The sequence below is a fragment of the Heteronotia binoei genome, chromosome 21 (assembly GCF_032191835.1).
Source record: "Heteronotia binoei isolate CCM8104 ecotype False Entrance Well chromosome 21, APGP_CSIRO_Hbin_v1, whole genome shotgun sequence".
NCBI lineage: Eukaryota > Metazoa > Chordata > Lepidosauria > Squamata > Gekkonidae > Heteronotia > Heteronotia binoei.
Genome location: NC_083243.1, coordinates 31,742,089 through 31,758,608, shown reverse-complemented (window position 1 = coordinate 31,758,608; position 16,520 = coordinate 31,742,089). Strand labels below are relative to the sequence as shown.

Sequence of the window (16,520 nt, the reverse complement as noted above, 5' to 3'; positions counted from 1 at the left end):
AAGTTAAGTGTTCCAGAAATTGGAAAAAATTGAAAGTTGACCTTTATTAAGTGGGTTAATTGTCACCATCACAGCGTGTATGAAATTAATGACCAAAAAGTAGGATTTCTGAGTTTCAGAAGACTAGGTTAATGTCCAAAAAAAGGAGAGTATAAACTCTGACCTTTCTGACATATGCCAAAAGAAACAAGCACCTTAATAAATTACTACCTGTGTGCAATTATACTAAACCATCCCCGGCATCCAATCACTTAAATTAATTGCTGTTAGACACCCTGGTTCTATTTTAGATATTAGAGTGACTCTCCAGATTTCTTCAGTTGCCAAGAGTTTTGGATGGTAGGCTCATTTTTCAAGTGAATTGCCCAATAAAGTAATCTATTGAACATTGATACCGTGAAAAATGAGACTGTGTTTTCCCAAATAAGGGTATGAGGTTCAAAAGCCATGTCACTTGAAGAATAAAAGGGGGTTGATATTTTTAAGTAAAACTGGAACAATTGTATAACACTGGAATATAGGTTACTCGGTAATAACTCTGGATTCTGAGTTGGATCCAGACAGCTTTTTCAGTCACTCTCTCCCAATCCCCCCTTTTTACTACAGACCCTACCCCACATGGTTTTTGTTCATGTAGTCCCCTTTTTTGCCCCCCTCCTTCTTTTTTCATCACCAGAAAAACCGAGGTGAGAATTCACCTGTGGCCAAGCAGTAATTTAAGGCTTGATTCAGGCATATATTAACTATGATTAGTTTTTTAAACCTGGATTTACGTAGGTTGCAGATCTTCAAATCCTGGCTTGTCTTAACAAACGATGGCTTTATCAGCTGCCTACTATATCTGGCAAGAGCAGCACAGGGAACAAGCCAGAATTAGGCCAGAATGTCTCAATTGGACAAAACTATACTGTGGTTAATTTTCAGAACATGATTCTAGATCCTGGCTTGGCAAATCCAAACTAAACATGGTTAGTGGAGTTGCTTTTGTTCAGACTGTCAACATGGTTTCACATGATGCTTGAACTGAGCCTAAAGAAAGTTTACAGATGTCTAGGTAAGAAAAAGCATAAATACTTATATAAGGTCACATACTCACTGAGCTCACTTAAAGTTCTTCCTCCAGAGGAAGGCTCTGCGGTTTGGTGAATAAAGTGGTAGGATCCAACCAGCTTTTCAACTGGTGAAAAAGGGATAGTCTCCACTGACCAACAAAAAGACTCTATTGGAGGTCAATGGAACCTGCATGGCCAAAAATCATAAGGAATGGAGAACTGGATGAGATTGAGTGGACCCAATCCTGGGTATAGTCCACCAGTGCACTCTCTTCTCTATAGATTCTGTGCAGGAAATGTATAATACTTGAAGGGGCTTTTCAAGAGCAACATATCTCAGGGGCAAATGTAATGGTTGCATAGTCCTTATTAAGTCTCACACGGGGGACAGGAAGGGTCACAAGCAGGCAAACCAACAAAGCCTTAAGTGGCAGGAAAGTCACTTCTTTTCATGTTTAAACCTCTTCACTTCTGCAAGGGGGAGAGAAATAGAATAAAGTCAGTCAGTGGTGATGAAGTAGTAGTTTACACAGAATCAGAAGCGTTACTCCATGTAGCTGGGGGTTTTCTATATTCTCTTGTAAGCAAGGTAAAGGCAGGTATGACCACTGCAATACATCTGCAAGGCAGTTTTCACTCATGTTTCTGCTTACCTGGAAGCCTCCACTAGGCCCCTCACTTAAACTGGGATGAGCTGTTACAGAACAAACATGGCAATCAATAAAAATAACAGTCCATGCTTGCTCCTCTCTGCTGAATAGCAATAAAGCCCTGCATGCTTGCTTTCCTTCATTGTACTAGATTGGCTAATGCTTGCAGACCTGGCAAGCTTTCAGTGCAGTTCCACCATGCTTTGTATACTACAAGATCAAATTGGTGGGGTGGGGTGGAGGGAGAGAAATTGACACAGGGCTGATGTTCTTAGCAGCAGTCACACACGGGCCTCAGCGTGTATAGTCAAGGCCTGGCCTGGATGGGTTTTGGCAATGCCTTTATAGGTTTGTTGATGTTGTCCGTGATGTGGATGAAGCCTTTAAGATGCCACGAGATTTCTGTTTGTATATGAACGGTTTATATCTGAATGGCTGGATGAGGGCTAACCAACTGTTCATTTTCAGAACAGTGAAGATGGATCAGATCTGTATGACCTCAGTGAGATTACATATTCTATGGAGAACCACACTCTCTAAAGAATCAAATACGCATCTGTATATGTCAATCTTAGACGCCCAGGTAGTGGCTATGGAAAGGAAGCACCAGTCGTTTCCGACTCTGGGGTGATGTTGCTTTCACATTTTCATGGCAGACTTTTTACAGGGCAATTTGCCATTGCCTTCCCCAGTCATCTACACTTTCCCCCCAGCAAGCTGGGTCCTCATTTCACCAACCTCGGAAGGATGGAAGGCTGAGTCAATCTGAAGCCAGCTACCTGAAAACACAGCTTCCACCGGGGGATCGAACTCAGATCGTGAGCAGAGCTTAGGACTGCAGTACTGCAGCTTTAACACTCTGCACCACGGGACTATGACCATGCATTTAATCATGATAGGCCAGAGTTATCCCTTCTTCACTAGATTTGGCTGTTTTTAGGGTAATACTGTGTTAGATAAACATATAGTTTTTAATGCATTCTTCGGGGGGCCATAGAGTAGAGTTTGGTGCACTGTGGTTGATTTTTGCACTGTTTTAGAGAATCTGTAGGATTTCCTACTCTAAGCCACCTTGAGCCAATTTAAGGAAGAGCAGCGTATAAAAAATTATATAAAAGATGGTTGTCTTGTAAGTGAAGTAGATTGCAATGCACTCAAAACAGAACTGACCCTGAAGACTGTTCAGATGCCACAGTACTGAATTCTCCTATCTACCTGCTGAGAACTATTCTGTGCAAAGAATTTATTAAGATCAACACTTGCTAAGCTGCACCAGATTCTGGATCTGATTCAAGGGGGATTCACTCTAAATGGTCTAAGATAGAATGAGAGTGAAGCTGCTCCCCATAGGCATCTCCTCACACTACATCAACCAGTGCTATTGTTTCTCTCTTAAATTGTTCTGTAAACAGCTGGCAGCTGTGGCCAGGGATGCCGTTCACCAATTTTGGTTGATGAGCCAGCGACAGCCCCAATGTGGCTGCCCTTATAGACTGTATAGTTGGTACAGAATACTGTGGCCCAAATGTTTACTGGAAGGGATTGTAGGAACCATATCACTTCATCTTTTTCCATCTACACTGGCTACGATTTGACTCTGAGCTCAATTCATGGTGCCAATTGTAACCTTCAAAGCGCCATACGGCTTGGGCCAGGAGAAGAGATGGGAGAAGAGATTGGGTTTATACCCTTTGCTAACCAAAAGAGTCTCAAAGCGGCTTACAAACCTCCTTCCTCTCCCCACAACAGACACCATGTGAGGTAGGTGGGGCTGAGAGAGCTCTGACAGAAACTGGTCTTGAGCAGAACAGCCTTGAGAGAACTTGTGGCTGACCAAAGGTCACATCAGCAGGTATATGTGGAGGAGTAGGGAATCAAACCCAGTTCTCCCGGATAAGAGTCCGCGCACTTAACCACTACGCCAAACTGACTCTATCTTCTCCCATATGAACCTACCCATCCACTCGGGTCACCTTTGGAAGCCCTGTTCTAGGTGCCCTGCCCTCTGAGGCTAGAGAGATGGTAACCTAAGAAAGGGTCATGGAGCCAAAACTTCAGAACATCTTCCCCTGATAACTGCTAACTCTTGCACTGTATGTTATTTTAGACAAGCAGCTAAAAACCTGTATTTGCTCAAGCTTGATTCTGGCTAAAGCTTCTTGATTCTGAATACACAGCATTCTCAGTTGATATTTTGTTTTTTGATTTGTTTTCTCTCTGTTTTACATTTGCAGTTTTAATTTTCAGTCTGTTTAAACTATTGAGTACCAAAACAGAAAGACATAGAGATATTTTAAAAGAAATGAAAAGCTTGGGTCATCAATATTCTACAGTGACAAAAATTCCACCTAAAAAAAAAATCTTCTACATTCTTTGGAGAAAAACTACATATATTTGCTTATTTTGCAGAAATTAGTTTGCTTTTCCTAGTCATAGGGATCAGAACAATGCCACATAGAAAGCTAAAGCTTCACCCAAACGCTAGACATTGCACTAAATCTCTCGATTCCAGAGTTTCCATACTTTCAAGACAATCTTCATAGCAAGAAACCCCTTTATATACACTCTTACCCAGCCTGCTAGCCAGCTATATGCCCTCTATCAGCTCCCCCACCCCCACCAAACATTGCCTCTAGTTTGTCACAGGCAGTAAGAGAAAGGTAAATATGGCCTCTGCCTCAGCTTTAAGTTTGTGAACTTCTGAGACTGGTTCCTTGTTCCCTAAGCTTTTGAACCTGTGGACACACCAGGGACCACACCATCCGATGGAGGCTCTATGACAACCTCTGAAGGGCTTTTGCACTTTCTTCTCTTGCCCACAGACTGGAAAGGAGAAATCATTTTAAGAAGGCAAATCAAAAGCACGCAAAAAGCCAAGATGGTTTTAAACTGTAACAGAAATTAAACTAAGGTGACCACAGAGCTGGGAAAGTGCAGAAGAGGGCAATCAAGATGATTAAGGTGGTTGGAGAAATGATAAAAAAGTTTATAAAATTATGCATGGGGTGGAGAGAGTTGGCAAAGGGAATTTCTCTCTCTGTCTCCCCCAAAATTCTAGAACGTGAAGGCATCCAATGAAGCTGATAGGCAGTAGGTTCTGGAAGTTCAGAAAAGGGCAACTAGAATGATTAAAGGGCTGGAACACCTTCCCTATGAAGAAAGGTTGAAACGCTTAGGGCTCTTTAGCTTGGAGAAACGTCGACTGAGGGGTGACATGATAGAAGTTTACAAGATAATGCATGGGATGGAGAAAGTAGAGAAAGAAGTCCTTTTCTCCCTTTCTCACAATACAAGAACTCGTGGGCATTCGATGAAATTGCTGAGCAGACAGGTTAAAACGGATAAAAGGAAGTACTTCTTCACCCAAAGGGTGATTAACATGTAGAATTCACTGCCACAGGAGGTGGTGGCGGCCACAAGCATAGCCACCTTCAAGAAGGGGTTAGATAAAAATATGGAGCAGAGGTCCATCAGTGGCTATTAGCCACAGTGTGTGTGTGTGTATATATATATATATTTGGCCGCTGTGTGACACAGAATGTTGGACTGGATGGGCCATTGGCCTGATCTAACATGGCTTCTCTTATGTTCTTATGATGGACAAAAGGAAATACTTCTTTAATAGTGAGTGATTAAAATGTGGGATTTCTTAACAGAGGATGTATGCCACAGCCACAGATGTCTCTAAAAGGGGATTTGATAGATTCGTGGAGGGGAGGTCTACCAGTGGCTACTTCCACGTTCAGAGGCAATAAAACTTGAACCCCACAGTCAGGAAGCAACATCAGGGGAAGATTTCAGCCTCTATGCCCTGTTGTTGGCTCTCCAGAGGAACTGGTTGGCCACTGTGTGGGACAGTATGCTGGACTAGATGGACCACTTGTCTGATCCTTCAGGGCTCTTATGTTCTTATCCGAGGAAGGCCTCGGCCTCCGTGCCCTGTTGTTGGCCCTCCAGAGGAATTGGTTGGCCACTGAGAGAGACAGGATGCTGGACTAGATTGACCACTGGTCTTATCCAGCAGGGCTCTCCTTATGAAGGCCTCAGCCTCTATGCTGTTGCTGGCCCTCCAGAGGAACTGGTTGGCCACTGTATGAGACATGATGTTGGACTAGATGGACCACTGGTCTGATCCTTCAGGGCTCTTCTTATGTTCTTATCCGAGGAAGGCCTCAACCTCTGTGCCCTGTTGTTGCCCCTCCAGAAGAACTGGTTGGCCACTGTGAGAGACAGGATGCTGGACTAGATGGACCACTGGTTTGATCCAGCAGGACTCTTCTTTTGTTCCTATGTCTGTTTCAGCTGAGCTCTACAAGACAGATACTTTGATGTCGTGAACTTTTTCTCTGTTGCGGTACAAATGAATGGTCTTATAGCATTAATACAGGCAAAAATACTAGGGCTTACCACTCACCCCCACTCCCTTGAAACATTTGTGGTGTTGATGTTGTGTGCTTACTGTTATGGAAAAAAATGAAAAAACAGCAGACACAAATTAAATCAAGTTTTACTTTTAATAATTTTTCTTAGTCAAAAGTGTAGCTTTGAAAATCTCTAGCTTTTTGTGAAAAACTGAAAGAAAGCTGAGGAACAACCTCACTTTGAATAATGTGGTTTAAAGCTGTGGGCTGGCAGATCCATTTCCAACCTCTTCATCTCCATCTAAAGTGTCGGAAATAAAACAGTGCCATAAAAAAAATCAGCATTTTAGAAGTGGAGAGTGTACCGTAGTTATGCACTTTGATTCAGGAGGGGGAAAAATAAAACACCAAAAAGCTCTTGTACAGTAAACAAAAACCATTAAAATAAACCAAAATTCTTAGAAACAACTGTAATTAGAATTCTTATCAACATCTGAAATCTAATGAAAATAAGATTGCCACCTTACCTTTATAAGGAATGGTATTCCAGGCTCTATACAGACTAAGATTCACCCCTGTGCAATCCTTTTTATCCACTCTTTCTGGTGCTCTGTTCTCTGCTTACATAAAACAGCCAAAATCGGCCTCTTGCCCTCTCCTTTGGCAAGACGCAGCAAACTTCACCTTTCAGAAGTAAGAGTGCACAGAATGGAAAGACAACTAACAGAGCTGACTTCTTCCCAAGGTGTAAAGAACACTTTTCCCCAAATGAAGGGCCACAATTTTTTCTGAAGGTTTCTCCTTTTCCTCCTACACCATCCCCAAAAGCAAGATGGCAATCTTAATAGGAAAGGGATGCTAAATCTTTTAAATAACTTAAAAATCTTTTTTTTTTATTACAAAGCAGCAAAAACAAACAAAAACCCCAATTTTCTTCTGCAGAAAGAAATGTTAGGAAACACACCAATGTAAATCACTGCTTGAAAGTTTGGGGGTTCGGGGGGAGAGAAACACCTGCTAGTTTTTCAATTTCACAATGAAGGCAAAACTATTTTAGGACTATTCTTTAACCTCATCAGTACTGTCTGAAGAAGATTCTTTGGCATCTTCAGTCTCTCTGCTGCCTTCCTCTCGATTTAGATTCTCACTTTCCAATTTGGTCCCATTAAGCAAAGCACTGTCACCATTCACAAAGCCGTTCTCTGCCACTTCTGCACCAATTGTTTCTTCAATCTTTAAGTCCTCTTGCTCCTCTGTTTCTTCCTCCAAGTTTCTCAAGACGATTGGGAGCCTCGAGTCCGCGACAGTGTTCTCTAGCAAGGCAATATTACTTTCTTCGTACTTGGGAAGGAGAGCTCCTTCTGACATTTGTTTGCTGTAGTACTCTCTGTTGGCAGCTGCACTCTTAACTGCCTTCTCCAAAATTTCTTTCTCGCCTAAACGCAATTTAATAGCCATTGTTGCATGACAGGTAAGGTCATGTGTTTCCAGAAAGGATTTATCTTCCTAAAGGGCAGAGGAGGGGGAGAGGGGAGGAAAAAAATATCAAGATTTACCAAAATCTGAACATGGCTTTGGTTTAAAGTTTATACAGCATCTCTGCTGCCAGGTTTGCCCATGGCTGACATCCATTTACACGACACATTACGGGCAACTACCCCAACATCTTACAGTTCAAAGTGACAAATGGGAGAGAAAAGGAGGGTAGGAACTGAAAATGCAAAGGGATGAATGTGAGCAAATTCAGTTACATTAGCTACTTAGGACTTCTTGCAGTCAGAAATGAAAACTGGAGCACTGAGTTAAGGTGAGTTACTACACTGAGTAAGGCAGATTTTTGAACGATGGCACCACCTAAGTTTTCTGGAAGGAATTTCCAGACATAGGGGTTTTCAGGTACTACAAAACTGCTTTTGAAATGCCCAAGTTTCAAGATAAAAGTGATTCCCGGGAAGAAAGATGCCCCAAAGTGCATTCTGTGGATCAAGCCCCATTTCTTACACAATCCATTTTCAGAACCAAAGATTTAAGAGGAAAAAACAACAACAACAGTACAACAGCAAAGCAGAATTATTAACTTCACTAATTATTTCTCTGGGAAAGGCCTTGCAGGGGGGGGGGGGACTTTTAATGACTAACATTCATTACAGCTAGTTGGGACAATAGATCAAGTTGACTGTGAAGACAGGTGAAAGTGCATGCTTACTGCAACAGTGGTCTTGTAGGTTTTCAACAGAAGAGATGCTCGGGCTTCAAGGAATGTCCAAAGTTTCACCTCATTGTCCCAGCTCACAGGGAATTCGGAATTCCCAAGGGTGAAGATTCTGTCAATCGCATGTTCCCCTATCAAATGTTCTTTCAGCTCATCTGCAAGAAGAAAAGAGCCTTCAGCAATTTTCCTGAACATTCCGACCAAAGCAAAGAAAGTTTCACCATGAATAAAGGGACTCTGCAGAGCTGCTGCTTTTCAAATTCCGTTCCAGAGCCAAAGTTCTTAATCATACTATTCTACACTTTGGTCACTGATCTTGGTTACCAACAAGGCAAGCACATGATGATGATATTGGGTTTATATCCCGCCCTTCATTCCAAATCTCAGAGCGGTTCACAAGTTCCTTTATCTTCCTCCCCTACAACACCCTGTGAGGTGGGTGGGGCTGAGAGGGCTCTCACAGCAGCTGCCCTTTCAAGGACAACTCTACGGGAGCCATGGTTGACCCAAGGCCATTCCAGCAGCTGCAAGTGGAGGAATCAAACCTGGTTCTCTCAGATGAGAGTCTGCGCACTTAACCACTACACCAAACATGGCCTGATGCTGGATTAATGAGAAGCAAGCCACCCACAAGCACAAAGCAATGTGGGGCAAAGCTACAGATTACAAAGACCACAAGCAGTTGCAGAAGGGAAGCAGCTACAGTCCCTCCCCCCCCCCCCCCACCGTTTTCCTGAAGTACAGTACCCCCTCTGTTGGGGGCAATAAAATCCCTCCAGGCTGCTTCAGGCTGGGAAAACCACATGGTGGAGAGGGGAGGATGAAACCCCTCCTTCCCAACAACATGGTCCCATTCCAAATCAGGACCCTGAAGCATTTCAGAATTGAGTTCCCAACGGGGAACTCACAGCTGCCATAGGATTTCAAGATCCTATGTGTAGTTTGGGTGTCTCTTCCAGGTAACTGTGCAAAGGACAACAGCCTAAGGTAGCGTAATCCTTTAACATAAATATATTGAACACAGCTTGCTCACTTTTCTTTACACTCTATCACCTTCCCCAATGTAGCACCTCCAGGTCTTTTGCGGGATGGGGAAGAAAGGCGAACAAACTGTATCTTGCTTTTCAAACTATTAGACATTTGCAGATTGCCTCCTGTCAACCAGGAAGATAAACCTTTGAGAACTGGAAGACAGGTTTTGTTCTTTGACAATAAAGGACCAGCAGAGCTGTGTGTGGTCTGATGAGCTTTTAAAAAATTGTGGACCAGCAACTCACTGGACTTATTTGCAAGGATGAGCTTTCCCCTCAACTCTTCTTCATTTCTCAGTTTTGACCTTCACACAACAAAACAGATACAACTCTTATCAAAATTTTAGTTTGGTTTTTACCTTCAGTCATACAAAACACTCGAAGGAAAGCCAGAAGCTGGGCAGAGATTGGAGGCTCAGTCGAATGCAAGGCAAACACACTGGAACTAACAAAAACAGTGAATCAGACAGTCAGTCTATGGTATCTTGAAAATCATTTCAACATGAAATCCCTTAACCTATAGTAAACCTGGCTGTTAAGCATTTTCCTGAAGGTACTCTTCAGCCTCTTAAAATACAAATTATTTATCTCGCTTGTGAGCCACTTAACTTGCTGTTATTTAATCATATATGCGTGTGTGTGTGAAATTGTTCTCAATTCTCTATTCCAAACTTCAGAAAGTGAACAATGGCATATTGATTACTACTAACAGTTGAAAAAAATCATTATTGGTTTTATTTTAACTACGTATAAATTTTAACTATGTATATACCTGCACTATGAAGCCAAAGCAGGCTTACGAAACACAGGACACAGGGTGCGTGGGTGTGCACACATATAAAATAAATATTATGCCCTTGTAAGGACAGAAAGGTGGGATTTAAATTTTGTGAAATAATAAATTAAGACAAAAGATAAAAACTCAAAATTACGCAGGCAAATAAATACCAACCTGGTGCCAAAAAGCTTGCGAAGGTCAGGGCCAGCCAAACAAATGACAGAGAACTGCATTCCATGACTGAGCTGCCCTAAGAGAAACCCCCCCTGTTGCTGTTATTCTTCTCATCTCCATTAATGGAGAGAGACAGAGCAGGGCCTCAGCAGAAGATCTTAACGGATGTGCCAGTGTGCATGGGAGTTAGATGGCCTTTTAGATATCCCAGTTCAAAGCTGTTTGACTTTTAAAGGTAATAAACAGCACTAATTTGAGGGGACGTGGCTCAGTGGTAGCAGTTTGCACTGCATGCAGAAGGTCCCAGGTTCAAGAGACAGCATCTCCAGTTAAAAGGACCAAGCAGTAAACGATGTGAAAGACTTGAGACAGTGGACAGCTGCTGCCAGAGTAGATGATACTGACCTTGACAGAGCAAGGGTCTGATTCAGAATAAGAGAACTGGGGCCAGAAGTGACTATGCAGCCAGTGTAGTTGCCCAAGACACATAATATAATCTTTGCCATTAGTGCCAATCAGTGACAGGGCTGCTGAAGTTTGCACTAATTGAAGCTTCAGGACTGTTTCAAAGGCACTCCCTCCATGCAGAGCACGTTGCAGTAATCTAACCTAGATGTGATCGCAACATAGATGGACAATGGCCAAATCTTGCTTTTCACTAGAACAACTCATATTTTAAGCCAATAAAAATGATGAACAACCAATAAAATGACTATCATATTATAACCCTTAAAAAAAAAAAGAGTTCAAAACTGTTAACAATGAATTTGAATATATGGTTTAAAAATGAAGGATGCTAGAAGGCAGTATAGGTCACAAAGACTACAAAAGAAGTTTTATGGTGAGCAGGCAAGTAGAAATAGCCAGATGGCTGTTCTACCCCCAAGAGATAAAGGATTCTGAAGTTGTTGGTACACACATTTAACCATAATTATTGACTTTTAAGTATATATAAGAGAAATAATAAACTCTACCTATATTACTAAAGAACAGCTATGCTACCACATTCTATCGGACCTTGAGAGCTTGAAATATTTTAAGATAAAAGCCATTTCTTTCCGTTTGACTTACGTTGGGATGCCAGCGCGAGCTAAGACCTCTGCCTTCATAGCATACAGCCTGTCACTTTTACTCACTCCAAGCTTTATTTTCACTCTGTCATGCGAATTATTATCAAAGAAAAACCCACTGTGGATCACAAATTCAGCATTTGACCGAGTGCCATAAAAAATGTAAATCTAGGAGGATGAAAAGAGAAGTGAAGGGACAGAAAAACAGCTTAAGATGAACTCTCAAGAACGACTCAAATTGCATATCAGACAACCCCCCCATCCAACACCACAGTCCTGCAGAACACAATGCTTGTGAGAGTACCATCTTTAAATGATGCTCAATGCAAACTTCAACCCTAAGGAATTGCTCTTACTCTAAAGTATTAGCCAAGTCTCAGCCTGTAATTAATGAACCTCTAACATCATCAGAGTGCAGAATCCTCTTGGAGTTCCTCTCCTGGCTGCACATTGGAAAGCACCAGTCTGGGACAGCATAATTCATGCACATCTGCAGTCTTTTTGCAAATCCAAGTACTATGAGCAAAATTGGAGCTTTCCTGCAAGTGGCTTGGCCTCCCTGATTTTTGCTATCCACAGCATAAACTGGAATCCAGTCTGGAGAAGGGAGAGGTCCTAGCATCCAATGTGCAAAAGGGGAGGGACTATGTCAACAATCCCACCCACCCCAGCCACGTGTAAGCTAGAGGTATCAGACCTCCCTGGGATGCCCCTCCATTTGCCCCTTGTGTGCAGACTGGCTTGGGGGAAGGGGGAAATCCTAGGATCCATATGTAAAAATGGGGTATTGTGTCAAACACACACACCAACTAGAGGCATCAAACCAGCAGCAGACCTCCCTGGGATGCCTCTCTACTTGTCTTCTAAGCTGTGTGCAGATTAGCTTTGGGGAAGGGGGAGATCACAGGGTCCATGCGCAAAATGGGAGGGGACTGTGTCAAACAGCTCCCTGCATTTAAACTTTTAATGACTTCAGTTCACTTGCCTAGTCTCCCCCACCACACCATGATGGCAGAAAGGCTGTAGAACAACACTCTCCCCCAGCCCCGTTGCCTTGACAACTGATGCCTCAGTGCTGAGTTGTCTGGCCCATGGACCAAAAATCAAAATCTGGTCTGTGGGCAGTCTGTCAAATGGGGAAATGTGTGGACTAGGCAAACAGACCACGAAGCCACCCCCAGTCTGTGCCCATCTCTACGCAGGATAACATAGGTCTCAGATATGGGAGCTAAATGCTTGAGGCAGACATTGATGCATGTGAAGAGAAGCTTTGCATCCCTTGGAGAATGTGGCTAACAAGCCAAATTAGTTGGTGACGACCTTTTTATTTCCTGGACAGGTAAGTGGTAAGCAGTCAGGTAGCAGATGAATGAGGACTAAGTAATGTCAAACTGCAAAATGCTGAACAAATGATGATGCTCAGGTCAGATCTTTTAAGCAATCTTACTTAAGATACATATACCTTCCTACCACTCCCACAATCATTCACAGAATAAATTGGTCAAATGACTAATGGCAAAAGTATAAGCCATGCTATAGATGGAAGCAGACCATTCTTCATCCTTTGCATTGACAAATACAGTTTATGCTAGCACTCAGAGTGCCTCCCCCCCCCCCATGTTCACAGCCCTGCTCTACGTGTTTTAACAGGGAGGGGGGGAATCTTTGTAAGAAAAGTCTCACAGGAACATTTCTAGTACAAGCTAGCAGGATTCATTAAGCTAAATTAAAACTGTTTGCATTTTGTGTTTACACGTAGCTAAACAGCTCCGCAAAACCTCTTTTGTTCAGGGCAGTGAAATGCATAATACTTTTTACATATAGAAAATCATCACCCAAAAAAAGCACTTGAAGATTGATTACCTGTTCTCCAGGCTTAAAATCTTGGAGTGCTACACATTCACAACGATCATCTTCTAAGTTGTAACCAGTAGTGATCTAGCCAAGGATAAAAAAAAAGTGATAAAATTAAAAGTTCATCTTGTTTTTATGAATCTGCTTTATGAAAGTTGCTGAGCACTATCTCAAGATATTGGACGTGCTAACTTCCTCTTCAAAGGTTACAAAAACAAGCTGAAATCAGAAACTTTACAGGCCACCTCGTTGCTCCCTTCTCCATGAAGAAACAGGTGTCATTCCTTAAGCCTTTCCTCCCTCATGACCAAACCAGGCAGAGGCTAATGGAGATGGCTTTGCACTCTTGCTTGCTCATCTTTCACCAGGGGCTATGCCATCCTGTGCGAACAGAAAGGTATTCCTTCCCTCCACATTCCCTGCCCCCAAACATCTTATCTCCCACCTATTTGCTCAGGAAAGTCAGCCGCTAATGAAAGTGAGTGAGCCTCAGTGGTCTCGGCCCAGTAAGTCTCCATGCTCAGAGTTCCGGGGTAAAGCAAGAAGAAAGTAAGCATGCTACAAGAAGTGTCCCCCCATCGCTGTCTGTCTGAATCAGATCCAGACAGAGGGAAGTTTGATTATACGTATCCCCTCATTAAGAGGATACTGTGGGAATCGGCCCTAATTTATGTACAGTAAATCTCTGCACTATGGATTTGGAAGGAAGAAATCTACTTACTTGAGATAAGGGGAAAGTTCTGAAAGATACCCTCTCAGACTACTATTGCTGGTCCTGAGCTAACCCTGCTGAGTTCTCAGTCATTCCCATGAGGCACTCCACAGCACTGCACTGCAAGAACTAGATTCTGTGTCATACACTTCAACTCTCAGTGCATTTTTCATCTCTTTAAATCAAAAGGAGTGGATAACTGTGACTCTTTGGGGGATACTCTCTTCCGAGGACTCCAATTTACTTGCAAATAATCCCTTTATCTGAAACTTAGGTAATTATTCTTAGATGCTGAAGGGATTTTTCTGTGAAAACAGTCACAAGAGGAAGGACTTACCCCTCCTTAACCACATTTCTTTTAAAAATCACAAGGAGTAAAGAGGCTCATGTTCACACGGAAGCAGAGCTCATATTTTCATAAAGCTGGAAGGTTCCTCAATCACATGCAACATACTGTTACTTACAACATGGGGAAAGACAACTTTTCAGATAGGTTCTAATTAAATATGAAGCAAAACAATATAATACAATTCTGGAAGCACCATAACCTGCATTTTAGGTGTTTAAAGAAGAGTTGTTTTTTTATTTCTCTCTCTTAAGGAGTCTTGAAGCGGCTTACAATTGCCTTCCCTTCCTCTTGCTAAAATAGGCACTCTGTGAGGCAGGTGGGTGTGAGAGAGTTCTGAGAGAACTGTGACTGGCCCAAGCTCACACACTGGCTTCATGTGGAGGAGGACTGGGGAATCAAACCTGATTCTCCTGATTAGAGCCCACCACTCTTAACAACTACACCACCCTGGAATTTTGGTGGTCTGGCTTTGTAGCATACGTGCATTTTTGCTGTATGCTACATATTTTGAAAAAGTGCATTTCATCCCCCAGTTTCCAATAGCGTTTAGAGACATTTGTGGGTGTCAGGCTTTCTGCAGAAAGCTTGATTCACTGAGGAGCTGTGTGGCTGTGTACTGTTTCACTTTCACATGTACCACAGGGTTTAAAAAAATGTACTGTTACTGGGTTGCTGTCTTTGCCAGCAGCAGGGATAGGTATTCCATGGTGCCCTGTGAAGCTGATATCTCACTGCTGTTGCCTGGGAGACCATGCTGGATTTTTAAAGTTCAATTAACCTGTTCTCTCCCCGCAACACACACAACCAGTGCCCACATGGCCTGTTTTCCTCCATTTTTGAGTGCCTGGGAGATCAAGCTGACTAGCATGGGAGAAGCGTCAAGAGCTAAATGGCCAGATCTGGTGGAAGCTGGTGTGTGTGTGTGTAAGAGAAGACCTACAGACGGAGTGGGAGAATCTCACAGCAGGGTGCTCTGAGAAATAACTAAATCCAAAGAATTAATGGACAGTTCTGACTGTAAACAGGGATCCTCCGTGCCCTCAAATTCATAACTACATTCCTCGATGTTCATTAAACTCTAGAGAGACATTTTCATCTACATGATAGTAAAGTTACAAATAACTAATAATCCAGTTAGAACAGACTAATGTGCCAGGACAGGATAAAACAGAAATTCAGAGAGTGGCTTTTTATTTATCCTCAGACAGTTTAATGCTAAAACAGGAGGTACATGTTATACAATACTGGCCTGGATTACAGATACTGTCTCTTTCCACAGTCAAATGGTCTAAGGTAGGGGTGTCAAACATGCAGTCTGGGGGCCAAATCAGGCCCCCAAGCAATTGGCTATCATCTGCTTCCTTCTCCCCCTCTCCCTTGCTTCCTTCTGCTGAACAGTTTGCTTTCCCAGGCTTGCTCAATTGCACAGAAGCTGCAGAGCAAAGTCTCTATTTTCTACATTGCTGAGGCTCCTCCCTTGAGGAAGGTATGGGAGGCAGAGCTTGCTTCGCCAGGCTCTCTCAATCACACAGCAAAGCTACTGAGCCAAGCCTCTCTTCCTTCTTATTGGCTGAGGCTTTTCCCTCTCCTGGTTCCCTGGAGAAGGAAGAAAGGAGCCAGAGCTTCCTTTCCACGATTCCCTGGTTCCCATGGGAGAAATACAAAGAAAGCACCTTTAAGACAAATGAGTGCTAATGTTTTAAGCATGTTTTAAGTTTTTTTTAAAAAAAATCATTGTGTTTATCAGTGTCCTTTAGAAAGTTTATATCTCTGCTACTAATAAGTACACACATGGCCCGGCCCCACAAGGTCTCATTTATGTCAGACTTGGCCTTCATAACAAAATTAGCTCAACACCCCTGGTCTAAGGATAAGATTGTGACAGTGAGCTAGGTTTTTTAAAATGTTGTCTTTCAGGTCAAGAGTGTCAGGATGCTCTTTGTGAACCAATTAGGTTAGATGGTGCTCAGGGCAAACAGGCTGCAGTGTGTCATACTGGGAAGAATGGCCATTGCTACTTTATACAATCTGTGATCTTTACAACAGGTAGGAACTAACCCAGTGTGCAAAGAGTTTCCTGAATACAACAATCCGTTTTGGACCAACACCATGCCCTCTGCCAGCAACTTCTCTCACAACCCCTGCCCCACTACTTTACCATCATTTGTGTGGACAGAATTCTGCGCTTTTGGCAGCCCTGTCTAGAGTATCTCTCAAGAATCAAGAAGGCTGACAGTATTTTTTATTCCTCACTGTGTATTATAGAATTGTTTACAC

The 16,520-nt window shown here is 42.7% G+C and overlaps 1 protein-coding gene across 1 annotated transcript in view; it reads right to left on the bottom strand.

Annotated features, from left to right (window-relative positions):
* Positions 1 to 6,197: 6,197 nt before the first annotated feature.
* The window catches only part of SETD3 (SET domain containing 3, actin N3(tau)-histidine methyltransferase), a 56,958-nt gene continuing 46,635 nt past the window's right edge, over positions 6,198 to 16,520 (bottom strand). The window contains exons 9-13 of the mRNA XM_060262902.1: positions 13,192 to 13,266; positions 11,330 to 11,496; positions 9,666 to 9,751; positions 8,270 to 8,430; positions 6,198 to 7,569 (exon numbers count right to left, since the gene is read on the bottom strand). Coding sequence (XP_060118885.1) covers positions 7,123 to 7,569; positions 8,270 to 8,430; positions 9,666 to 9,751; positions 11,330 to 11,496; positions 13,192 to 13,266 — 936 coding nt within the window. The 3' untranslated portion in view covers positions 6,198 to 7,122. The remainder of the gene's footprint in view (positions 7,570 to 8,269; positions 8,431 to 9,665; positions 9,752 to 11,329; positions 11,497 to 13,191; positions 13,267 to 16,520) is intronic.